The 26,892-nt window shown below is 38.6% G+C and overlaps 1 protein-coding gene across 3 annotated transcripts in view; it reads left to right on the top strand.

The window, feature by feature from the left end:
- The window catches only part of PLCB1 (phospholipase C beta 1), a 665,042-nt gene that overhangs the window by 480,453 nt on the left and 157,697 nt on the right, over positions 1–26,892 (top strand). For all 3 annotated transcript variants that reach the window (XM_070587880.1, XM_070587881.1, XM_070587882.1), the window contains exons 10-11: positions 8,468–8,614; positions 18,854–19,011. In XM_070587880.1, coding sequence (XP_070443981.1) covers positions 8,468–8,614; positions 18,854–19,011 — 305 coding nt within the window. The remainder of the gene's footprint in view (positions 1–8,467; positions 8,615–18,853; positions 19,012–26,892) is intronic.

Raw genomic sequence — 26,892 nt, 5'->3', positions numbered from 1 at the left:
AGTGGGGATGATAGGATGAGAGATAGCAATTATATGATTTTGGCACTGGCTATATGTTTACAGCTATAACAAATCTGAGAAAATTGGTCATAGATCAGCCACGTGAAAATCTGGGAATGAACCTGAGTTATTCTATAAAAAACCTTACAGGACTCAGAAATTGATGGTGCTAGGGTCCTCTGGAAGTCGGGTTTGGGTAAGCCCTAAAATAAGGAGGATTGGTTAACAGTTGTTTGTGGAATAGTCAGAACTCCCACCTGGGAGAAGACTGAGGTTGACACAGGCCCAGGTGAAGGGAGGGCTGCCACTTTAAAACAAGGAGATAAAGTGATCAAAAACATACTGAGTGCTGAGATCTCCAGCATTCTTCCACCATTTGGCTTTAGAATGCTGGCATCCAGGGCTTTACTCTCCTGCAAGTGATTAAACAGATCTTCTCTCAGGACTCTGATCAGCCCGAGAAGAATGAACTAACAGTATTGCTATTAGGGGTTACTCCAAAGAGACAAAGACTGAGCCCTCTACAATGATGCCTTATGAACTCTCATACTTTTCAAGACTACCAGATACGTTTAAAAATCCAATCAGCTCTTTAGTCCCCCAGTTTGAAATGTGAACAATTAAAAATTACTAGATGTATGAGGAAAACTTCTTGAAAAAGTAGAAATAAGCAGTAAAAAAGGTAACCTTGGCGAAAACACTGCAGTGAGAAGAAGAGTTATCATATACATATATCATTAATATAGTAATTATCATTAATAATTAATTAATATTAATTTTATTAATATTAAAAGTAATGTAATTGATATAATAATATCTCCGTAGAAAGATAACAGAACATATTGTACTGCTGAAAAAGGAACAGAATGGTATTTTAAAAAGAAATATCAGAGAACAAAAACTCGTTCTTAGACATTAAAAAGAAGGCAGCAGAAACAAAAGCCTCAAAGAAGAGTTGGAAATAAAGTTGAGGAAATCTCCCAGAAAGTAGAGCAAAAAAGTTACATGAAAAATTGGAGAGAGAATGTATAAAGATGTAAAATTTTGCCAAATCATATTTCAGAAATAGAGAACAGAGGAAATTATCAAAAGGATAATCCATGAAAGTTTTCCCAAACAGAAGGATCATACCTTTCAGACTGAAAGGAGTCAAAGAGTACCCAGCACAGGGGATAAAGATAAGCCTATACCAAAGCACATCACTGTGAAAGTTCAAAAAACTGAAACTGAATAAGATGCTAGAAATTTCCAAAAAGATAAAACAAACAAACAGAAAACAGGCCACATATCAGTTTTTAGGATGATAAATCGGTAAGTCTTCAAACCTCTTAACAACCACACTAGAAGCTAAAAGACAATGAAGCAAATTTTCCCACAAAAATATAAAAGAATAATTTTTCCAACCTAGAATATTATAGGCAGCTAAACTAGCAATCAAGTATGCAAGTGTAGTGAAGCCAATTTTACATATGCAAGGTTCAAAAAATTGAACACTCATGAACACTTTCTCAGGAAGCTACTGAAAAACGTTCTCCGACTAAAATGAAAAAGCTAACCATGAAAGAGGAAGACATGGTATACAGAAATAAAAGAGATTTAACAAAGAAGAAAAGTAAAAGAAATGGAAATTGATCAATCTAGATTGGAGCAGGTCATAAGACTCCAGGAAAGACCCTCAAGAAAATGAAACTGGAAAACATTTATTGTGTTTGAACATATTGCAAAGAGGTTTGGATAACTTGTGGCGAGTTTGAAGTTGGATTAGAGATATGTGCAAAGAAATGAAGCAAATGACAAAACAAGACATATTAACTACAGGGAAACTTAAAAATTGTGCATTAAAAGAAAAATAATCATTGTTTTACTGTATGACTCAGCCCTGAACAGAATATGTAGTGATGATAAAATAAGCACTGATTACACATCTAACTAAATTGTAATATAGCTGTCTCAGAAGGCTGGGAAGAATGTGTATATGTACTCTGGGGTAGAAAGAAGAAAGAGCAATATCTTCATCTCCCATGGTGGGAAGTCAAAAAATAGTCATACAAGCATATTATTTTGAGATATAGAAGTAAATACCAAAAGCATCAACTAAAAGGTTTGGAAGCATTTGCTTCTAATCGAGGGGAAATGAGGGAGCTTGTTTCTACTAGCTATCATAGCAGAAGCAGTTCTGGACAGCAGCTATAGAAATAGATCTAAATTTAGAAAACAACCCTTGCCAGTTGCTTCCAGACCAGGCTGTTTCCCTGTAGTCATCTCCTGCAGCAGTATCTGTGCATCAAGAGCAAATAAGATGGGGGTTTCTTAACTGTACCTTGGCTGCTCCATCCACTGGCCACACTCAGCCCCTCCCTTCTCCTTCCTTCTAAATTCAGCCCATCAGCAATCAAAATTGGCTGATTTTCCTCCATGTTCTGCAAGATGTGGGCAGCAGAAAAGTGAAAGAGAAACTGGAGCAGAACTGGAACAAAATGAGTTGATCCTCTCTGAGGATTCCTGAAATTTACATCCTTAAGAAGCCAGAGGGCTTCTTTGTGGCCAACATGAAGTTAGTTTGTTTATCTGCTAAGTGGGCACCTTGCTCTGACTCCAAACTCTTCAGCTACATGTGCATTAAAAAACTACACTAAATAAATAGAAACCTGAACTGCACGTCAAAAGGCATCAAAGAGGGATATTACACAGTAGTTTTTCAAGTTCTTGAAGGTCAGGACTCGAATGGACAAATCCTTGGTTATTCTCTATCCCTGGAACATGGAGTTGGGCCCTCACTAAAAATATATTCATTAATCACCACCAAAAAGGAGTTCCCTAGCTCCAGGGTAAGTTCAAGATATCTTGTTCTTCATGGAGAGACTCGAGCTGAAACATCTCTTCTCAGATGCCTGGAACAGAAGAGTCAAGCTGGAAAGTCCTGTTGGAGTAGGTTTCTAGAAGTCAATAGACCAAGGGATCAGGAGCTGAAAGGATGAGAGAACCAGTTCACAAATCTCTTCCCATTCTTCTGTTCTATTCTCCAGAGCTCCCTTTTCTGGTCACAGATCTTCCTCATTCTTAATTGTTCCCAAGGCCCATGGGATGGCCTCAGGTTTAGAGAAGGCATTGGAGTAGCTTGTACCCCAGTGATATATTCGTGGGCCTTTGCATGCACTTGGAAGCATGAAATACATCCAGTTGAGTGTCACTGGATACACTGCACGGTTTTAAAACATCCCTGGAGGGTATCGTTTTGTCACAGCAGAAGTTCAAATTTCTATCTTCCTGACATGTTCAGGAGGCCTCCAGTGGAGCCTCAGTCATTATCCCCCCCAGGGAAGGGGAGAAGCAAAAGGAAGCCGAGGTACTGTTGCTGACCACGGCATTTTTGCAAAGCTGTGTGACATTTGAGAGTTTCTCTGCAGCAAAAATATTTCTGAAGGATGAGGAGACATATAAATGGCCATTGGGGACCATCATTTTATCATGCCACTTTCCTCTTATATCTCTTTGAAGATTGTTCCTCCCCATTGAACTCAGATCTTTTCACTTTTGCTCTAAGTGGTTCAAACAATATATATGCTAATAAAGATCTTTAGGTTCCATTATGAGTGACATGTCCAATTGGAAGCATACCAATCTTTTATTAAGAAAATATGTAAGCGGCTTTATTTTTAGCGTCTGTCAGCTGGCCTTATCCTTCTGAACTTAACTTCTCTTCTTGTTGATTTTATTCCAGAAAATTGTAGCGTTGGTTTTAATTGTGGTTTGATGTCTCATAATCTCATTTTACTGTGGGACATTTTGTTTTAATTTAGCTAGTAATCATCCTTTTGTATTAAACCACTTGAATTCATAGAATTCTACAGCTAGAAGAGACTTAAGAGCCCATATAATTTATTCATCCTATGGTTGAGGAATTTGTTCTTGATCAGTTATTATTTGCAGGAATGGAAGCTGGATTTCTTGTGCTGTTACTAATTTGTTTAGAAAAGCAATGCTTATCCTATCTCAATTCTCAAAGATTTCCGTTCTTCTATGCTCCTCAATGGACCAGAAAAAAAATTGTAAGCACTTTTGCAAACACCGTGCAAAGCTGATGGAAAAAGACTGATGCATTCAAGTGAATAGCACCAGCAATATTCCAGCTGTTTTTAGGCTAATTCATTTGCCAAACATCTGCATTTTTTCAGCTGAACTCCTGACCCCCTTTACTGACACTTTGCAACTTACAAATCTACTATACCTTATCTGTACTTTTTCATCGGCTTTTCTTGACTTTGACATATCTCTGCCTAGTCGTTTGATGCCTCAAAAGTCTTATGCAATTGCTCCTTTAGTTAGCAAGGTAAAGCTCTGTGGTTGAAAAGCTGCTCGCTGGTGTCTGCTCTCCTTCAGTCTGCAATCATACTCTGAACTGCCCTCCAAACTCATTCATTGTTCTTGTTCAAGGTTAGGTAAATTCCTTCACTGGAGATTTTTAAATTATTTAATATAATTAATTATAAATAATCCTCACAAACACTGATTCACCTAACTCCTGTTTTTTTTTAACTGATTCTAATCTATGCTAAAAATTGTGTTAAACTCTTTGACTCCCATTAACTAATAAAGGTAGAGAAGATAACCCAAAGATTATGTTTAAGTGACCCATAGGACATTAACCAGATTTATATTCAATTTAGCAATATTTTTATAGGTTTTGGGGTTTTTTTGTTTTGAGGGGTTGCTGACACACGCACACATGTATGTATCAGTGTCTCAAGCCTCCTTTGAAATAGCCTTATCTTCTTGGTTTCCTCATTAATGAATTAAATAAAACTTCAACACGTGTTCTTTGGTATGTTGCCAAGTATAAGTTGACCTTAATTATAATGCCCTTATTTGAGAATATCAAATATATAGCTTGTATACCTCCACTTTTCTGTTTTCACCTATGACAGACATCAAAATTAATCACAAGCGTGGCTCAAGTGTTCAGAAGGCATTAGATGCAATAAATGGGAATCAACACTAAAGTTAACATTAATTTGTCATTCTTGCCGTAGGTTTTGTTTTAATTGCTTTTAAAAGTTGCTGATCAGACCGAAGGATATTTATTCCTGCAAGATAACAGACACGAACTGGCAGCCTCATGGTCAAATCTTGCACCATAAGATGATATGTTTGGTCACACAGTATTTTATTGTTGTTATTTGCATGCCTTTAGAAGAAGTGTACACATACCCACAGTGCTTTGGGGCACACATTATTCCACAGTCACATTACTTTCCTTTGCTGGCCCCTAAAGCCACTTACATTTACCCTGTCCCTTAAGGAAGAGGCAAGTTAGAGGCTGAGTTGTATGAAATTGTCATTTGCATAGGTTAAAAATGCCAAACATTAGCAATTTCATATGATTCAACCTAATCAGATAAAAGAATCAAAATTATGCTATCCTTGGTGATCTTCCAGTTTCAGAAGAAATTATTTTCTATTTTGAATCACTAATCATCAAAAAGAAATGCTGATTTAACACCTACTGTGCACAAAGCATCATGGTAGATTCCAGGGATGACGAAGATACGAATATACACCCTGTTTTGGAGGAGCGCATGCCTGGTTCTCCAGGTGTGAATGGTCTTATTTCCTATTCGATTGTGAGCTCCTCAGAAGCAAAGGCTGTGCTTTACTGTGCTGTATTTGTCTGTGTATACATCACATGGCAGATGTTCAGTAAATCTTTGTTAAATGAGTAGAAGGTAAGGAGAAAGGGGAGAAGGAAGAGAAAGAGGGAAGGAGGGAGCCTAGTTTGAGAAGAAGCTGACAGAATGGACTTGTCACAGAAAGAAAAAAGACTACAAAGAAATTAGATTTAAAAAAAAATCACCTCTGGGGCTGGCCCTGCGGCGTAGTGGTTAAGTTCAGTGCTCTCTGCTTTGGCAGCCTGGATTCTGATCCTAGGTGCAGACCTACACCACTTATTAGCCATGCTGTGGCAGCAACCCACATATAAGGTAGAGGAAGATTGCCACAGATGTTAGCTCAGGGCTAATCTGCCTCAGGAAAAAAAAAAAAAAAGCCTCCAAATGTGTTTTAGATGCTAACATAGTTTTAAAAGCCATCTATTGAAATAGCTTTGGCCCTAAGTGGCATTGACTTTGGTTTGTTTCCAAAAATCGAAACCAATCTGAAATGATATATGCATTCCACTGTAAACAAATTTTAAAACGAAGGCTGCAAAGGCACTAACCAAAGTGACCTCATCAGTGGCCACATGAGCGGAAGGATCATGTTGTTGGTGATGGTTATTTGGAGACAAACTATGGCATCTATTCAAAATTGGTCACACAGGTATGCCAGTGTGAGGACCTTTATGTCATATTTCTTATTTCTAATACAAGAGACCATCTTAGCTCTTTTATCATTATTGAAATTATCAAGGTATATGTTAGAGTTTATTTTTAAGGAGTTTATAATGCAGATAATTGTTCCTATTTAAAAGTTTGTTTAGGAAAAATTTTTTTTCATAAAACTCAGCTCTTCTCGTTAACTGAGCCAAACCAAGTTTCTTTCTTTTTCTTTCTTTATTTCTGGAAAATATGAAAGGTGATTTAGCTATAATGTTTCCAGAATTGAGAAAAGTACTCATCAGTCATTTTGAGAAATTTATTGGATGTGAAAAGATTTACACTATGGTAAATAGTCAATGCTAGCTTTACCATTTACGGATGACACACCTCTTACCATTCAAGAATAAATAATGCTCAAATTAATAAAAATTAGATTATGAGAGACTGTGTTTTTACATATGAGTTTGGTATGGGGTGAAGAGAAGGAAAACCATTGGTGAAAGAGTAAATCGCTAGAACTTCAACAGAAAGCAAATTGGTCACATGTACTAAAAGCCTTAAAAGCCTTCAAAGTCTTTGAACTAGCAATTCTATTTCTGGGAATCCTCCTAAGAAAATAATTAATAGATTGTACAAAAATTGACTACCAGAGTATTCAACGCAATGTCATTTATACTAGTGAAAAATTAGAAACAACTTTAATGTTCAATGATAATGGAATATGACTCAGTCAAGTTATGGTTATATATTTTTAATTTATAAAATATAAATATATAGTATATGTTTTAGTTAAATATTTATTTTCACATGAAAATGTTCATAATATATTGTTCAGTTAATACAAACAACAGAAGTTACTAAATCATATACTTATATATATATGACTGCATTTTCATAAAAGAATTAAACACACATGACACTTTTTTTTTCTGGAAGGTAAAGATACACTTCAAGATTTTTACAGTAGTTGCCCTGAAAGAAGAGTTAGGCATGTTGAGAAAAAGATTTCTTTTTCCTCCCTGTTCATCTCATTTCCTAATTTTTCTTCAATGAAGGTATACCACTTTTATATTAATACAAAACTGCTTCAACAAGAAAAAGAGAAATGCTACCCTCCAACATTTCCTGGCAAGGTCTCTACTACCCACAAATGTGCTGTTTTTTTGAAGCTTTAATTGTTAAAGTTTCTCTTTCTATGTATTCTACAAAGATTAATATGATAAAGATAAAGAATTATCTCATTATGTAGTGCTAGTCACCTCAGAAAGATAACCCCAAAAGAAAAAATCTAAATAGAATCTATCTGAACTAAAGTGTAACTCATATTTCTTCCATTTGAAGTAAAGTCATTCTAAATGAGAAATGTAAAGACCTTTTTCTATGAGCATTCGATTTCATGGTCCCAGGAGAGATTCATCTGTGGTCCTTTTTATTTTCTGTTTCAGAGAAAAGATCATTCTTTGAAAACACTTTTGCTTCATTTTAAGTAATTTCTTTGATTATAAAAGTAAGATAAATTCCTAATAGAAAATTTGGAAATTCACCACTAATTCTATTATCCAGATATAAGCACTAATAATATTTTGGTGTTTATCCATAAAGTTGATAACCATTCTTATATTTAAAAACAGGAGATTTGGTACCAGCACATTGGCTGAGTGGTTAAATTTGCCCACTCCGCCTCACCAGCCCGGGGTTCACCAGTTCGGATCCTGGGTGTTGACCTACGCACCACTCATCAAGTCATGCTATGATGGCAGCCGACAAAGAAGAACTAGAATGACTTACAACTAGGATATACAACTATGTACTTTGGGGAGAACAAAAAAAAGAGGAAAATTGGCAACAGATGTTAGCTCAGGGCCAATCTTCCTCACAAAAAAAAAAAACAAAACAGGAGATTGGTGTTTAAGTATTGAAATCCTATGAAAGTCAGTGAGGCTCATGTAACCACATTTTCTCTATTATCTGTGGTATTTGGAGATAGTGTGATCCTAGACTACTGTTTTTCCATATTAAAATGCAATTGTGACCACTGTCTTCTACCTTGGATGCTACCAGAATTTTCTGGAAAAAAACGCTAAGGCAACGTGATACCAGCAACCCATAAAAAGAATACATTCACATTCTTCTTAACTCTTCCTTTCCTCCAGGACAGATATCAGTGGACGGATTCATGCGCTATCTGAGTGGAGAAGAAAATGGAGTCGTTTCACCTGAGAAACTGGATTTGAATGAAGATATGTCTCAGCCTCTTTCTCACTATTTCATTAATTCCTCACACAACACCTACCTCACAGGTACGAATTTATAGTTCCTTCACTATTACTTTAGCCAGTCTCACCAAATTTCACCAACTTCTACTTTCTGTTGTTCGAAAGTGAAGGTGTGTTTTCTTTTGTTTCCTGTGAAGTGCCTCTGAGCAGTAGGGTTCCACAACCAGGGGCTCCCCTCGTAAGTTATATCCTTAGGTTTATGAAGCAATGTTGTCATTTCTCCACAACATTATCTCTTTCTAAGTTTAAAGTCTTCTAAAATGTATCCATTTGCAGACCAATGAAATTTTTGTGTAACGGAACTCATTCTTCTGCGGACTTCAAGCCATTTACAATCCTACCTAGTTCTCTGGACTGTTTTCGTCTACAGGAAAGGGTTCTGAAGCCCTTAATAACTTCTGCTCAGGGCAAATTGCTAATTTTGCTGAAGGTGGAATAGGGCTTAGACGTAAACAAATTGATCCGTGAATGATAATCTGTACTTTGTTGTAAATATATGTATGTATATATATCTCAATACGGTTTATAAGAAAAAATTTTAATAAAAATGTTGTAAGCTGAAAGTGTTTTTATAATCAAAATAAATTTCTTGCGGAATACTTTCTGCATGGCAGATCTCTAATTACCAGCCTTGAAAAGACTTTGTAAAAAATCTACTGGTTAAAAAGAAAGCTTTTTGAAAACCATGTAATTCTCCTGCTTAGCACAGTCCATCATCCAAAGGAATATGAGATAGCCAGACCGTAAGACTCACAACACAACCGAGGTCTGGGGTCTCCTTTGGCATCTCTGCGTTGTAGATGCTCGCCATGCCTTGGGGGAGGTTTGATGTGCTCATTGTCCAGGGGTGTGTGGTTTGTGTTGCAGCGTAGACCAGCAATGCTGTGTGTAGAGTGACAAGGGAGATCCAGGCACTAGATATTCGTGAGAATTTCACGGGTTTCAGCCATCTGGCAACTAAGCAGTTTTTTCTTTTGAATTCCGTAAGAAGGTCCACTCATCCTAGCTCAAAGGCATGTTGTGTTGGTATGGAGTCCAGCACTGGCCTGGTATCCCACACTCAGTGAAAAATAGCTTAGAATAGAAAGGACTCTTGGACAGAGCAAAGTAGCCTCCAGAGAGCTGGAATAGTCTATCTCAGGATGATTCCTCATAATCTGAGACCATCTAGTCAGAATCATATAGTCTGAGTTCTACAGCCAGTTGAACACAATTTGTGTGTTCTTCCTGAAAACTGGATAGTTATCTGGCTACAGGTGGCCTGTTCTGTTTCAACTGACATTATCTACTAAGAGATAGTCGTGCCATAAAACTAACTAGATTCATTTTTGGCTCATCCGAAACTCTGTTCTGGTCATTGCTTGCTGCATAACAAATCATTTCAAAACTCGGTGGCATTGAGCCAGCCCTGACGGCCTAGTGGTTAAAGTTGAGCACTATCACCACTTTGGCGGCCTGGGTTCTTTTCCCGGTCATGGGACCACACCACCTGTTTGTCAGTTGCCATGCTGTGGCAGCAGCTCATATAGAAGAACTAGAAGGACTTACAATTATGATATACAACCATCCACTGGGGCTTTGAAGAGGAAAAAAATAATAATAAGAGGAAGATTGGCAATCGATAACAGCTCAGGGCAAACCGTTCTCTGCAAAAAAACAAAACAAAACAAAACAAACTCAGTAGCATAAAACAGCCAGTATTTTATTTTGATCCATATTCTGTATGCCAGGAATTCAGACAGGGCACAGAGGAGATGGCTTGTCTCTGCTTTCTCATGTCTAAGGCTTCAGCTGGGGAGTGAATGCCTGGGGGTGATGCAAACAGCTTGGGTGCTAGAATCCTCTGGAGGCTTCTCCATCAACATGCCTGGCACTTGGGCTGGGATTACCCGACAGCTGGGCTCAGTCAAGATTGCTGACCTCATTACCTATAAGAAGCCTCTCCATGCGGCTTGGGCTTCCTCACAGCATGGCAGCCCCAAGATAAGTGGACTTTTTATATGGCAGCTCATGGCTGCAAGAACAAGTGTTTCACAGAATGAGGAGGAAGCTTAATTGCCTTTTTGCACTTAGCCTCCAAAGTTCTATACTGTCACTTCTTTCTTTATTTGTCAAAACAGTCACAAGCCTCCCCAGATTCAAAGACAGGGGACATGGACCACAGCTCTCAATGGGAGAAGTGTCAAAATATTTTTACCCTGTTTCAGAACTAATACAGGTTTCGTAACTTCGAAAGAAGAGTGTCTACTGAGCTCACTTCCTTGGATTCAGTTTCTTAGGCCTACTACAAAAATCTTGCAGCTCCCACTCAAATTGATAAGCCATTACAAAGCATTATTTTCATTCTCAGGGGTTCTTAATCTTATTTGGTACCACTGACCTATTTGACAGTCTGGTGAAGCCTATGGAACTTTCTAAGCATCGTGTTAAATGCATAAAATAAAGTAATAGGATTAAAGAGGAAATAAATTCAGCTGAAATATTTCTAACAAATATTAACAAACAAATTTATGATATATATTTTTATGAACACAATATAAGATTAGTATAAATAATCTATTGTGATATTTGAAACAACTGGAATATGATATGAAAATATCTGTGATTTCTACTGGTGACAAAGTCACGGGTCCTGCTAATACTAGTGTGATTTGTGACCTACATGCATAGCTGAAGAGAATGTTAAATTTCACGTAGATGTTTAAATTGAAGATGTAATCTTTTTTCCCATCCAAGTTAGAGGGGGTCTACAGAACCTCAAGTTAAGACTCTAGATCTTTGAAATATAACTTTAATGACTTTAGCACATGATGGAATCTTGCATTTACCATATACTTAGGACTACAAGACTCTTAAAAATACTTAAATGTATGTTCAGTTAAGTTTTGGACATTGTGTGTGGTTTCATCAACCTGGAAGTCACAATATGCAGTCATTTTACTAACGGTCCTTTTTAAGTCCAAATGTGCCTTCCAACTGATGTATTTAAATTCATTAGTATCTATATTATTTGTCATGTAATATATGAGGCCATAATACCCAAATGAATGAATTCCAAGATTGACTGGATATACATTCTATTCTTTTTACCTTCTTTCAGAATATATCAATTTTTCTCTTTCTGCATATCATTATGGACTTACGGTTTTCAGATTTTATGTATGTTCACACAACCACAGGCACTATTCTCCTTTTGATGCTCAAATTATCTGAGCTTTGGTCAGTGGAAACATTTTTTAGGCTGGCTTCTATATCCTCTTGACGTGACCCGTTGATCTTTGAAAACGTCCTTCCTTTCTGGCCCATAAAGATCTTCCAGGCTCACCTTGTCCTTCTTTGTGCCACACATAGAATCAGACTTTTCCCCCAATGAACCTGGTTCCTTTCATTGAGAAAAAAAAAATTATTTGGGTGAAAACAATTTGGACCCTGCGCTATGGAATGTTGTTTCTGGACCATTTCAGTGAACAAAGCAAGAAAAGATACTTTTCTTTTTTCTTCTTATGGCACGAATTCACATAAATATTTGCACTTCTATCTTCCAATTTAAATTCTTGGTTCTATAGCTGTGCTTCCTTTATCAATCTTGATACCTAACAAATTATACATAATTACTCATTTGCATTACTGACCACACAATAATAGCTCTAAGAAAACCGTTCAATGTTAACACAAACAATAAAACTACAGGATACTGTTCGGTTTTTCTCTGCAGTTTTTTTTTTAACTGCATTTTTCTAAGGATTTTTAATCCAATTAATTTCTTCCAGAGGCACTCATTTGCCTTCCCTCTGAATAACTGGGTAAGCACAGATGTGGTAGAGAATTTGGCTCCATTGTGTCACTTTGGTTTGGGATATGAGCATATTAAGGGCCAGTAGTTCTTAAAATGTGGAGCTGTCAGATACTGGGAAAGAGAAGGGTCCACTATTTTTTGATGAAGAAAGAGCTCGAACAGCTGTCCCCAAATTTCTGTACAATGCCTTCATATCACCACCATCTGATGTACCTGGTTTCCGACTAGGTAAACCAATTCTTTCTTCCATTATTTAATTTCTAGTAGTATTAGAATTCATATATTTTCCAATATTCAATTTTTAAAACTATGCTGCCTATGTTAAATCGTGTTCTGATCTTTAGGGTTTATTTTAACTTATCTTGCTCACTTTTCTAAGCCATATGTTATTATACCCAGGTTTTTATGTACCCTACATAAATCCACATTCTCACAATATTACCTTGTCCCAGTAGCAAAGTTTTTTATTTTCCTGCAGGGGAATTAAGGAGATTCCATATAATTAACCCAAAAAACTACATATCAATTCTAATACAGCCTCGTTAGGTTTTACCTCAAATCTTCTTTTGACTTATGGGTAAAATTTGGTTTTACTTCATATGAGATTATTAGTATCCTTGCTTTAATTATAGATAAACCTAATGAGGAACTCCTATCTCTCAGAGACCTTTGCATAAATATAAACATTAATAATATAAAAATTCAGACTTCCCAAAGCCAACTAAAACTATTGTAAAAGAAAATTATAACCAATGTATAACCCAACAGAATCCAATTAAATGTTAAAATCAATACTTAGAAAATGAGTTAGTTTTTATACTTCAAAGGCATTTCCAGAAGAAGTAGAAACTTTTTCTATAGAAACATTTCATATAAGGGGTGTTTGGTGGAAAAAGGAAAGTTTTCCTACTCAGATGAGTGCAAAAAATGCTAGATATGAACAAAGATTGGCACCTACCACAGTATGTTTTGAATATAGGGAAAAAAGCTTACAGATTCTCAAACATCAAAGTTATGACTAGCTCTCCTCCCCCTACCATCACCACTCTACTTCTTTTCTTAGAGCATTTTAAGAACTAGCATTCCTGAGAAATGCCACTCTAAATTCAAATAAGGAGAATTTCGATATTCGGAATGTTCTCTTCTGAGCATTCAAAGAGACTGTAAAAATTAAATATACAGTGTAAAAACCAAAGCAATTTAGCAATGCATTATTATCATTATGTTTATTTCTCTACTCATTACTGCCCCTTTGTTGACCATCGAGACACCCAGAAGGAAACATAAATCGGACCATTGAGAGAAATATATGCATAGAATGAGTTGATTCTTAATTATGATGGTCATATTCTAAGGTTTTGGATAGTCTTGGCAGTGCATCAAGTAGTGATTATGTTTTAAATTATTGTTTTTCCTTGAGGAATATACCCTTATCTCTCCAAACAAAATTCTCTCAGGACAGAACAGTAAGCACTCATTTCAACCTATACTTTTTCAGCTCTTCATAAATTTTCCCATACTCCAAACCATTCAGGAGATAATGGCTCTATATAAACATGCAAAGCAAAGTGGTATATTTCTAAATAATTAGCATCCTTACTCAGCTTAGAAAAAATTAGATTTCCGATTTTAGTTATCCTCTGATACATTAAATTTCTGATTGAATGTATCAAATAATTGTTCAGCTCCCTTCTCACATATATGTTCTTGGCTGCAGAAAAGTTCTAAAAATGATTCAAGGCATAATTTACCCTTGTCAGTCATCTACTACCAACCCAGACTGAGTGTCACTCCCTTTTTTCACATCTCTCCCACTCATTTAGCCTTTAGCACATGTAACCTTTTATAGTTTATTTTTGGTTTAAAGTACATAAAGACCTATGAAAGTTGGGTGGTAGAATAGAAAGAAATTGAGCTTAGCAAATAAACAGACCAAGTTTAAATTTGCATTTAAGTAAATTAACTCTTCTGAGCCTCAGTTTCTTCATTTGTAAAATGAAGATAAATTGAAACAACCAGAGTATTTGGAGCTGGAAGTAATAGGATGCTATTACGTAATGGCTTAAATATTAAAGAATTTGTTACCTCACACAATAAGAAGTCCAGAAGTGGAGTAGCTGAGGGTTGATTAAATCAGGAATTCATTGATGTCATTAGAGACCCAGGTGCTTTCCATCTTTTTGCTCCTCTCATGGTTTCAGGACGACTGTGCATCCTCAACATTGCCTCCCTATGAAATGATATCCATATGTGGCACAGGGAAAGTCCTTGTCTTGTGGCCCTTTGTAAGAGTGAGGTCCCCCTACCCAATCCAGTAGATTTTCCTTTAAGCCCTATTAGATGTAGCCCAGAGTTGCACCACGCAGCAATGCCCACATTAATCACTAAAATGGGGCACAGAACGACTATGACTGACTGAGAAGAATTAAGATTTATCCCAGGGCTGGGGAGGGGACCCTGAAGCATATCAGAACCTAAATAGAATATTCTGTTGGCAAAGAGAAAGAGAAAGAAAGGGCAACCAGAAGTATAAGATTGAAGTGAGAGTTAAACTCCTTGCCACATAAGAACCTTCTATTTTATTTGAACTTGCCTCCCTACCTGAATGGTAAGGGTAAGGACTATGTCTTGCCTCATTTTTGGATCCCCAACAACCAGTATTTTGCTTCCCACAGAGACTGTGTTTGGGAATGGGCACAGATCCTAATGGTGAGACTCCTATATCAGTAAGGCATATGCTTAAAATTGTTTTCCCACTTTCTCACCTAAGCCATCTCATGACCAATGGATCTATGTTCAAGCAAGCTTCATGGTCTCACTGGGGCAGCTGGCATATACTATGGAACAGAGAGATCAGATCAAATCAATGCCCCTAGAGACGGTCAAGATGAACAACGTAGCCTCTGTATTTTGGACAGTTCCCTCAAGTGTGGCTGTGGAATTACGTGAATGGCTGTTAACAGCATTGAAAGCAAGGAAACATAGTCCCCATCTCCACTTATTTAAGGAGACAATGTTTATTGAAGAAAGCCACTGAATTAACAAATGCATCACATTCTGGAAACTTCTTATCCTGGAAGTTGAAGACAATAAATAATGGTAAATATAGACAGTTAATCATCACCCTGTGCAAGGTGAAAAATTCCTCAGAAGCCTGTGTTAATAAAGGGACTGTTATTTTCAGTTTTCTGGTATCTTCCAACCATGGATGCCTTGGGTAATCTGAGACAAAGCTCAAGTGAATGTAGCCAGCTACCCAAAATGAATGCAGTCAAGTGAGAAGTTTCAGAGCTGTAACTTGGGGCAGTATTATGAATTAATCTGAGATGGAGCTTCGGCTCTCAACTTCAATCATGGGCTTGGAATGTCCTCCAGAGGGTGTTCACAGCCACGCAGAGATGATGGCAGATACTAGTTTCAGAAATAACACAGGTTGAGTGACTCATGACATATCATTAATTCTAACCCCTGGCAATCCCCTGGCCCCAGAAGCTGTATTTATTGGATCTAATCAAATGGAAATATAGTGGGCAAATGGGATAAAATAATGAGGACTTAGGATTTTAGGAAAGAAAAATAAACCAGCTTTGAGGCTTTTGGCAGAAAAGGAAAGAATAATGGAGAATATTATTACATATATTTAGAAAAAATCTCCATAAACAAAGGAAAACACAGAGGGAACCTAATATGCACTCCAAGAAATAGGACAATTATGGATAAATGTGAGTTTTCTCAAAATATGCTGTCTTTGGGAGACTTCCATTTCTAATAAAGATTATTCATTTTAAGAATAGACAACAAGTTTACCTTGGAGGGATCTTTTGGGCTTAGGTGTTGGATGGTAAACACAACAGACACACACGCCTTCTCATTCTTTAGGCTTTTTTTCTTTGTTTTCAGATTCGCTTGCATCTCACAAACTCAACCCCAGGGCTTACCATGTCTTTCAAAACTAACTGATCAACATTCAAAAAGTACATCAAATTCCTTCTATTTGTTCTTTAATACAATTTTGCAAGCAAATCTAAAGAAATGTTTCTAGAAAGTCTTTGACTCTTTTATGATAGAACATTCTAGTGTAGGTTAAGGATTTATTTCCTTCAATCTACCATTAACCATTATTTAGCTTATAAATTCATGGCAACTTCTCTACTGAAGTTGGTAACACTCAACAAAGTATTAAATAGACTCAAAGATTGCACATTATGTAATGATACTGCATATAGCCAGTAATATAGTTAAACAATTTCCTAGATAGTATGCAAGAAAATCTGCTCTACTCTTTAATAGCAGCGCAATTTTCTTCTGGAGGTAGCATTTTTAGTTAGTTAACCTGATAATTCTTTGAATTCTTCATTTCCTTCAGCTAAAGTAGTCCTCCCTTAAGCTTGAGAATAACATATAAATGACTGATTTTCCCCGTCACTCCCACTGTCCCCTTGCCCTTTATGCAGACAAGACCTTTATTACAATAAACTTGGAGTCAATCATAAACGGCAAATTGATTGTCTAGCATCATGAACTTTTGACATTTTTTGTCAGCATTTCTGCTTTTACAAACACATTTGTATGTTTAAAATGCCCTATTTTTTCAATAGAGAAAAGTGGTTATGCAAACCTTCTTAATCAGCCTTTCAGTGCATTTTCTAGGGCTCTATAGAACTCAAGAATGTCATCCTTTTGTTATGCTGATGGTTGGGTGTTGTGACATGCATATAAAAATAAAATTAAGCCAATTGGCTTAATCCCATTGTCTTTGTCCTGAGTGTCTGCACTGGGCAGATCTTGTCCATTTCAGAGTCATTTTGATAGTTTTCATCAGTATGTCATCTTTTAATTGACTATTTAAAATAAAGTGATGGAGGCTAATAGAGTATAAGTCAGAGAAAATCTTTAATGTGGAAAACCAAAGACTTCGATTTGTATGTTGATTGTGGACTTGTTTTGAAAGTTATTTATTATTAAACTTTTAAAAATAATTATCAAGAAATTCGCATCTTCCATTGACTTCTTATGTGAAACAGAAATGGTTCAGTTTCCATTCCTGCCCTCAGACCTCTCAGGTGCCTTGATTATTACAATTCTCATCACTTCACTAGAATATTTCAGCTCCGCTAACAAAAAATTTTAATTTTGATGAAGCTCATCTCTTTTTTCTTTTGTTGCTTGTGCTGTTGGTGTTATACCTACAAAACCGTCGCCTAATCCAGGTCACAATGATTTACTGTTATGTTTTCTTCTAAGAGTTTTGTAGTTTTAGCTCTTACATGTAGAAGCTTAATCCATTTTGAGTTGATTTTTTGCATATGATATGAGGTAGGGATCCAACTTCACTATTTTGCATGTGGCTATCCAGTTGTCATACCACTATTTGTGGAAAAGACAATTCTTTCCACAATAAATTGTCTTGGCACCTTTGTTTAAGTCAATTGACTGTGAATGTGAGGATCTATTTCTGGACATGCAATTCTGTTCTGTTGCTCCATATATCTAACCTTATGCCAGTACCACACTGTCTTGATTACTGTAGCTTTGTAGTTAGGTTTGAAATTGGGAAGTGTGAGTCCTCCAACTTTGTTCTAATTTTTCAAGATTGTTATGGTTATTCTGAGTCCTTTACATTTCCATACGAATTTTACAATCAGTTTGTCAGTTTGTGCAAAATAGCCAGCTAGAATTTTGATAGGAATTGAACTTGTAGATCAATGTGGGGAGTAGGCTCATCTTAACAATATTAAGTCTTCTGCTCCATGAATATGGGATGTCTTTCCACTTATTTACATCTTCTTTAATTTTTTAACAATGTTTTCTAATCATTAGCATATAATTTTTGAATTTCTTTTATTAAATTTAAATTTATTCCTACAAAAGAGCACTTTTGAAAAGAGAACGTTTAGCTTTTCTAAGCGTTTATGCCTTGGATAAACATGACAGAGGGGTTGACTTGTATAATAGAATAGCCCGTCAACAATATTCCCTCACAGGGAGGCAGTTAGAACTCAAAAACTGAGTTCTGAAGTTATAATCCTGGATCTTCCACTTACTAGCTTTGGAAACTTGGGCAAGTGAACTGGTCTATGCCATTTTTGTTTTCTGAATCTGAATATTTTTTTAAAAGAAAGTTAGTTGTGCCAGAGAGACTTTTATGAAGATTAAATATAGTAATACGTGTAGTTTGAAGAACTATAACTGGCCCATGATAAGCAGTTGATAAACATGAGTTATTGTTATTGTTACAATGCGCTCTTCTTCTAGTCTGTCTTCCCTGAAACCGCTGCTAGAGAGCCACCATTTCATCTGGGATTGTGCCACTAAGTTCTGGTGTGTTGAAGCAGAAGAAAGGCTGAAAACAACTACTCAGGCTCTTCAACTCTTTGTTTTCCCATGTTGAAGAGCTTTTCTAGGAAGCCAGCAATGTCTTTCTTGCTTCTTGGGATTCTGGGCTTCATTTTGTTGGTGTTTTACAGCTGGCCAGCTGGCTGGAAACTCCTCCGTCGAGATGTACCGCCAAGTGCTTCTGTCTGGTTGTCGCTGCGTAGAGTTGGACTGCTGGAAGGGACGGACCGCAGAAGAGGAACCAGTCATCACCCATGGGTTCACCATGACAACTGAAATATCCTTCAAGGTAGAGTGAATGAATATTGCTAAGAGAGGCAGCTGAGGAGACCTGACCACTTTGGGTAAAGCCTCCTCAGATAGAAAGTCCCAGGGGTCACAATTAAGTCTATAGGCCATTAATCACCTTTGCAATTTCATAGGCTAAAATTTAGCAGTTTATCCATGGATAACTGGCATCAGGTATATTGGTCCATGCTAACCAAAATCTAAGGAAATTGTCTTACGAAAGGAAATATCAGTGAAGTTGTCTATTTAGCGCTCATTCTGGTTTTTTTTGCATTTTATCATTGTGAAGTATAACATACATAACAAAGAATACATACAACTTATTTGCACAGTTTACTTTACTAATGACTATAAAATGTACACCCATGTAACTACCACCTAAATCAAGAAATAGAAACTTACTGACACCCTAGAAATACCCCATCTACCCATTCTCATCAGAATGACCTCCTTACCCCCAGAGATGACCACTTTCCTGACCATTACAGTGATCACAACTTCGCTCTTCTTTAGAGTATACTAGTTTATGTGCAGCCCTAAATAATGTTGTTTCACCAATTTTTTAACTTGATATAAATGGATTCATACCGTGGTATGTATTATTTTGTGTCTTGTTTTTTCACTCCACATTGTTAGGAAGATTCATCAGTATTATCGCAGGTACCTCTAGCTTGTTTGCTTCCTTATGATGATGATGATATTAATTACTACTATTTAATTATTATATAATATTCTGTTCTGTGATGCTAAAATGGAATATTGCCTATTAAATGCCAGCTTTTGGCACATTGGTATGTATCAGTCAAAGATCCTGAGGAATACTCCCATACTCAAAGTCAGATTTATTGGCTTGTGCAACAAGGGAGCACACATATCATGGGGAACTGTGGTGTCTCAGTAACAGTGGATTAGAGAAGACTTACAGGATTTGGGCTTATAGTAGGTGATTTGGGTGAGGATTCAAGGATGCAGGGTTTTGCTATGGATTCGGTGCTGTCAGTAAGCAGAACTAATCCTATGATTGGGTATCTTAATAAATCCTCTCCAGAAGGCAAAAACCAAAGCTGTAACTGATAAAAAACATCAGCCATTCTTATTAGCCAGGAATGAGGGTGTGTCTGCTCATCTCCCTTCTCTCTCCATCCATGGCTCCATCCTAACTCATGAAGGGCCTAATATTCATCCAAATGGATACTCAAGCCCAAATATCCAAGTTATGTTCACATCCCCAGCAAAAAAAGTCATCTCCAGGAGCTTGGGGCCATTTGGGTGGGGGAAATCTGGGGTCCTAGATACCTAAAAGGTGATCTAGAAAGGAGATATGTGGGCTTTAGAAGACATATTCTCCTGACTGACTCAGGCTTCTCACCTCTTTGGAAGGGAATCAGAGAAGAAGGGCCAGAGGACAATGTCTACAGCACAGGTCCCAAGGCATGAACCCCATTACCTGGTTTACCTGGGTGTCAGGACAGAACTGTTGCTAGGTCAACAACTCTTGCCCTAAGCAACCAAGAAAACACAGCCCAAGTGTGTGGGAAGCTAAAGTGGAGTAGGGACAAGGCCAGGGGATATGGGGAAGTCAGAGTGCTAAGATGCCAGACTACTGCATGAATTAGAGGTACATCACCAAAATTGGTGACAAAGTTTGGGATGAAGAAGACAGTGAGCCACTTGCCAAAGTCTTTGCTGAATGAAAGGAAGCTCAGTAGATGGCAGAAGTGAGGATGTGGCAAAAGCTGGTTTGGCTGCCTTGTGAAACTGGGATTTTTAAAAAATAAGATTGAGAAGTCATGTTTCAAAAGTAGCAATGGGGGCAAAAAAAATCCCATGCTTCAGCTTTTAGCCCTGGGGCACTTGTGTTGTGAGAAGATAAACAGCTCTCACTTGGGAGAGCAACAAAAAAGAAGCAAGATTTTCAAGGGACGGCCAGGTTTCAGTTGACACAAATGGATTTCCTGATCAAAGGTACACTATTTGACAGTAATAAAAATGTTCAGAAGTAATATCTTTAGCACCTTAAAATATGTTTTCTATGTTATGCCTAAGGAATTTGACTTTTCATGATTTCTTAAACTTAGGCTCTAGTACAATAATTAGAGAAAAATGGCACCCTTTACTAAATTTTACAAGGAAGTTTAGTATGGGGTTGACCTTAACTCTGCTCAAAATCTTTAAACGTTGTGTCTGCTTCTGAAATTGAACACTCTTAAGGTCTTCTCGTTTTCTTTAATGGAAAAATCAATGGAGTTTTGTTTCATTTCCATAGTGCCCGCCCAACCCCTTGCCCCTGCCATTGTCTTTTGTCAGCTGTTAATATACCAACCCTAACCTTCTGGCTAGGGTTTTAAACCTAAAGGCCCTAGTTGGTCTCTTTAAAACAAAGTGGAGGACAGATGACCCTGGTGTGGGGTGGGGGTGAGTGCCATTTGGGCCCATCCGTCTGTTGATGGGTGGAGATGATCCTGGAGAGGGAAACAGAGCATCCTAATGGAACCATTATGAGCTCAGGGACTGATGGTCTTGTGCATTGACCCACTGCCAGGAGAGCCCGCCCACTCCCCTTCTCACTGTCCCCTCAGAGTCCATGTGAGAAACAATTACATTTTCTTAAAAATTTATAATCTTCAAGATTCTTTGAGCCCCTTTGTGGTTTGGGGGGAGGGAGACAAACACCAAGCACATTCTAAGGCATATTTATTTTATGCGAAGCATTGGCTTCTTGGCCATAAAATCAGCTTAGAGTGACTGTCCCTGTGCACTCGACCACACGAGTGATTCTTCAATCACATCCGTGATCCTAGAGTCACAAGCTGATTCAACATCTATTCCCGGGCTCCAGAGGCAGCACTTCTCAACCACATCCACACGCCTGCTGACAGATTTAGAGACTAAAAGACTAAATCTAGCCCAGAATACTGCTTCCTCTCTCTGCCTGCCAGAGTTGGGGGTGGGGGTTGACAAAAGAAAGCAGGAAACTCATCTCCCTGGTGGTTGTCTGTCCAGCTCTGCTTCCTGCTGATGTGCGTTCGCAGGATAGAGAATTCTTGCAGGGATGTGGCTGACTGGTGGTGGGCGGGGATGAACGTGGGGAGTAGGATAGCCAGCCTGTTTTGTGGACAGATATACAGAGCAGGCATTCTCTGCATCAGGGCCAGGACTAGAGTGAGACAAGTGAGGCAACTTGCATGCAAAATTGAAGGAGCTGCTTACTCTCAGGGTTGTGTAAATGCACAGCTGCCACCTGAGATTGAGTGTCTCTCTAAATTTAGCCCTTAAGACACTTCACTTGCCTCACCCGAGTCCCAGCCCTGCTCTGCTTTTGCAGAAACCACTGTGGACAGTGACTTTGTAAGAAAAGGTAAGAAGCTAAATGGGGGACAAGGCCCCACACGATCCATATACATCTCCCACAGCCCCCATTACTGCTTCCCCTTCACTCTCTTGACTACAATGCCACTGGCCTCCTTGCTGTTCCCTGACAACGTCCCACCTAACAGCTTTTGCACAGATTGTTCCCTCTGCTGGAATGCTCTTCCCCCAGGTATCTGCATGGTCACCTCTTACCTCCTTGAAACCTTTCTCAGATGCCACCTTCTCAATGAAGTCTACTTGGACTGCTCTATTTAATATTGTAACCAGCCATCACGCCCACTCCCACACTCCCGGTCCACTCCGCACCACTGCTTTATTTTTTCTATTTACCAAGTGGCACTTAACCACATTCTACCGCTCTGCTTAATTTACTTACAGATTATGTTCCTTGTCTATTATCTGTCTCCTCCTCGCATGTAAGGTCCACAGAGACAAGGATCTTTGTTTTGTTCCCTGATCTATCCTGAGCACTTCCAAAAGAATCTGGCTGGGGCCGGCCCCGTGGCCGAGTGGTTAAGTTCACGCGCTCTGCTTCTGCGGCCGAGGGTTTCGCCAGTTTGGATCCTGGGCGCGGACATGGCGCCTCTCATCAGGCCACGGTGAGGCAGCGTCCCACATGCCACAACTAGAAGGACCCACGACTAAAATATACAACTATATGCTGGGGGGATCTGGGGAGTAAAAGAAAAAGCAAGAAAAAAAAAAGATTGGCAACAGTTGTTAGCTCAGGTGCCAATATTTTTAAAAAAAAAAGAATCTGGCTTATAGTAGATGCTCAATAAATGATTGCTCCCATCCCAAAGCAAATAGACAAATTATAGCATGGCCTTCATTTTTAGTCTTTCTTGCCTCTATTCATCATATAAATGAATTCTATCTTTCTCTATGTTTGCATGTGAAATTCCATCTATAATATATTGATGGGCAGTGAAAAGATTTTCCCAATGTTTGCCAGTTTGGGCTATCCCATATATTTGGACCTGACCTTCACAGTATAATTAGACTATAATCTATAGCCACAGTGTGTATTGCAGCAGGAAAATAAACTGATTGCAAAAGTTCATCATTTTTAGGTCACACAGTTTGTCTGCTCTCAGTCGATGGAATCTGGAAAGCTTCTGTGTGATATATCCCCCAAAGTGAAAGTTCTTATTGGCGTTTACCACTTATTTATTGTATGGGCCAAAATAAAAGGTTATGTTCTGGGAAAGAGGGTATGCTGTAATTCAGCATCTTTGTGGAGGGCTTTTTATTTTGCACTCCAGATTTATTTATTATTTATCCCATATATCTGCTGTTCTGTGTCTTTGCCTCATTGCCTTAGCCATTCTGATGGTCGTGACATGGTAATTCGCCACTTGGTCTTTATTCTCTCTGCTCCCACTCAATCTCTTTCCTGCCGACATTGGACACCCACCCGCCAACCCCATCCCCAAGCTGCTCCTTTTTCTCCCCTCAGGCAGCTCCTTTGTAACCAGCAATTGTACAAGATGGAAAACTGGGTAATGTGATAAAATATATGATGGAAATATATTAAATTTGAGGATGTGGTTAAATGGAGCGTTTCCGAAAATAAAGCTTCATTCTCTGAGAGAAATAATAATAATTTAGGACGCAATTTAACTGCTACATAAATGCTCACATAAAACGGATGTGGAAATACAGCCTGCTGTTGTCTGTCAAGGATAAAGGATTTCAAGGGCAGTTTTTCCCACTGGAGGTTGGTAATTGAGCCATATGGTTTATAGATTATTGAATCCAGTGTTAGAAGTCTCTGAAAAATGGTTTTGACTTAATAAGGAGCAATTGAGCAGTAAGATACCTTCACATCCAGCGTCCACTGGTGATAGCTCATATGAAAGAGCGAAACTTCAAACCTAGGACTGGTTCTCTCCTTCTCAGTGATCGTGCGCACTCAACCCCTGGCATCCACTTCATCTCTAGGAAGAGGCGAGAAGCTCAAACTACACGGCAAATTAAACACAGCGTGGCCTTGGTTAGAGGCCCAGTGGGAGCTGAGAGGTGTGTCATAAGTCAAGTGCACAAGACCAGAAGTGGACAAGGCCAGAGGCAGGGAACGAGGAGAAGTAGGAGACACAAGACAGGAAGGTCTCAGAACCCCAGAGCCCTGGTGCAGTTCAGGCCACACCAGCCTCCCCACTGTGGGAAGAAAGAACCAGACCCAGGGAGCTAGGAAGAGGGAGGGAGACAGGGCTCCTTACAAGTCTGAGAGCAGGCCCAGAAAAACACTCATATTTCATTGGCCAAAGGTAAAGAGAAATAGGTGCTTGGCCTGGAACAAAACACTCACTTTCTAAGGGAAGGGGGGCCGGGTTCTCACCTTTAGTACTGCCTCTCTTTGGTCCAAATGCTGATGGGGCCGGTCTACGGTCAACCTTCATTATTAAAGGCAGCTGGAGCAGTTCTCAAATAGCCAAAGACAGCAGTCATCCTCAGAAAAGTTATCAAAGACTAACTACACTGTTATTTACATTTATGTTTGAAAGATTTTTTTTTTTTAAGATTGGCACCTGAGCTAACAACTGTTGCCAATCTTTTTTTTTTTCTCCAAAAGTCCCCCCAGTATATAGTTGTATATTTTAGTTGTGGGTCTTTCTAGTTGTGGCATGTGGGACGCCCCCTCAGCATGGCCTGAGGAGCGGTGCCGTGTCCGCGCCCAGGATCTGAACCGGTGAAACCCTGCGCCACCAAAGTGGAGTGCGTGAACTTAACCACTTGGCCACAGGGCTGGCCCCTGAAAGATTTTTTTTAATGTAAGACTCAATCTTGATTGGAAATTTTGGCCGTGAAAGTGTTAAGTTAACTGGGATATTGAGTGTAGAATCAACATTCAAACTTCTTTAATACAAAATTACATTTACCTTACAATCAAGTTTTAAGCTTTGCTTAAGTTAATGATCACACCAGTCCAAGGGTTGACAAACAGTCTTCTGCAGGCCATATTCAGCCTGCCACCTGTTTTTAATTTAATTTTCATTTATTTATTTTTTTGGTGAGGAAGATTCACCCTGAGCTAACATCTGCTGCCAATCCTCCTCCTTTTGTTTTTTCGTTTTTGCTTGAGGAAGATTAGCCCTGAGCTAACATCTGTGCCAGTCTTCCTCTATTTTGTATGTGGGATGCCCCCACAGCATGGCTTATGAGCGAAATAGGTCTGTGCCCAGGATCTGAACCTGCAAACCTGGGCTGCTGAAGTGGAGCAGGTGGAATTTTAGCCACTCAGTCACAGGGCCGGCCCCCTGCCACCTGTTTTTATAAACTAAGTTTTGTTGCAACATAGGCACATCCATGTTTACATATTATCTATGGCTGCTTTGGGGCTACAAAGGCAGAGGTGAATAGTTGCCATAGAAACTATGGGGCCAGCAAAGCATCAAATACTTACTATGTGGCCCTTTATGGAGAAAGTATGCTGACTTCTGAAATACTCAATAGAAGAATAAATGGGAACACAATTAGATAAATGATGCTTCTTTTCTATTAAGAATGTTGAGTTCATTCATTTATCTGAAAATATTTAGTAAGCAACAAGAATGCACCTTAGCACTTCCTAGGCTCTGGAGACAGAGCAGTGGAGAAAACTGAGTGCTTACCCTCAAGAAATTTACATTCTAGTGGGGAGAATCAACCAAAATAAACATACAATATGGTGCATGGAGATATGGCACATGCCTTAAAGGCAACATAAGTAAGTCCTGAAGGAAAAGAGGGGCTAGTGGGATGCTATTTTCAGCAGGATGGCGGGAGAAGAACTTTGTTTACACGACATTTGAGTAGAAACCACCACTCCCCAAAGTTAGGGAAGTAAGCCTTGCTTTCAGATAAGAGTATTCCTGATAGAAGTAGCAAAGATGAACAAAGAAATGAAAGAAATGAACAAAGAGATGAAATGATGCTTGGTGTATTTGAAGAAAAGCAAGAGAAGTCAGTGGACTGTATCAGGGTGAAGATTGGGGAAGGGGAAAAGGAGATGAGTTTAGAGAGATGGCAGGTGCCAGGTCTGATAAGGAATTTGGATTTCACTCTGTGAAATGAAAGCCCAAAGAAGGGTTTACTCCAAAGGAGTGAAATTATCTGACTCAGGTTTAGGAGCAATCACTATGGCTGTGGTATTTAATATGCAGACAAGAACCAGGGAAGCGGTTAAAAGGTTCTATCAGTCAGCCTCTGGTAGGTTTTGCTGCAACAACAAGAAACCCCAGAATCTCAATGGTTTAGAACCATGAAGGTTTATTTCTCACTCAAGTTACATGTTGGCTGTTGCTCTCATTGAAAATGTCTGCAATCCATACAGAAAGAACAGCCCCAATCTGTGATGTCACTGGGCTCATGGCAGAGAGGAAAGAGACATGGCAGAACCACATGATGGCTCTTGAAGATGGCTCAGCAGCAGCACACATCATTTTCACACACATTTCACTGGCCTAAAGAAAACACACGGCCATGCCTGTCGTCAGCAGATCTCATAGGAAGGAATAGTGAATGTATG

The sequence above is a fragment of the Equus przewalskii genome, chromosome 21 (genome assembly GCF_037783145.1).
Source record: "Equus przewalskii isolate Varuska chromosome 21, EquPr2, whole genome shotgun sequence".
NCBI lineage: Eukaryota > Metazoa > Chordata > Mammalia > Perissodactyla > Equidae > Equus > Equus przewalskii.
The sequence above is the reverse complement of the archived record's forward strand: the minus strand, read 5'-3'. Positions and strand labels throughout refer to the sequence as shown.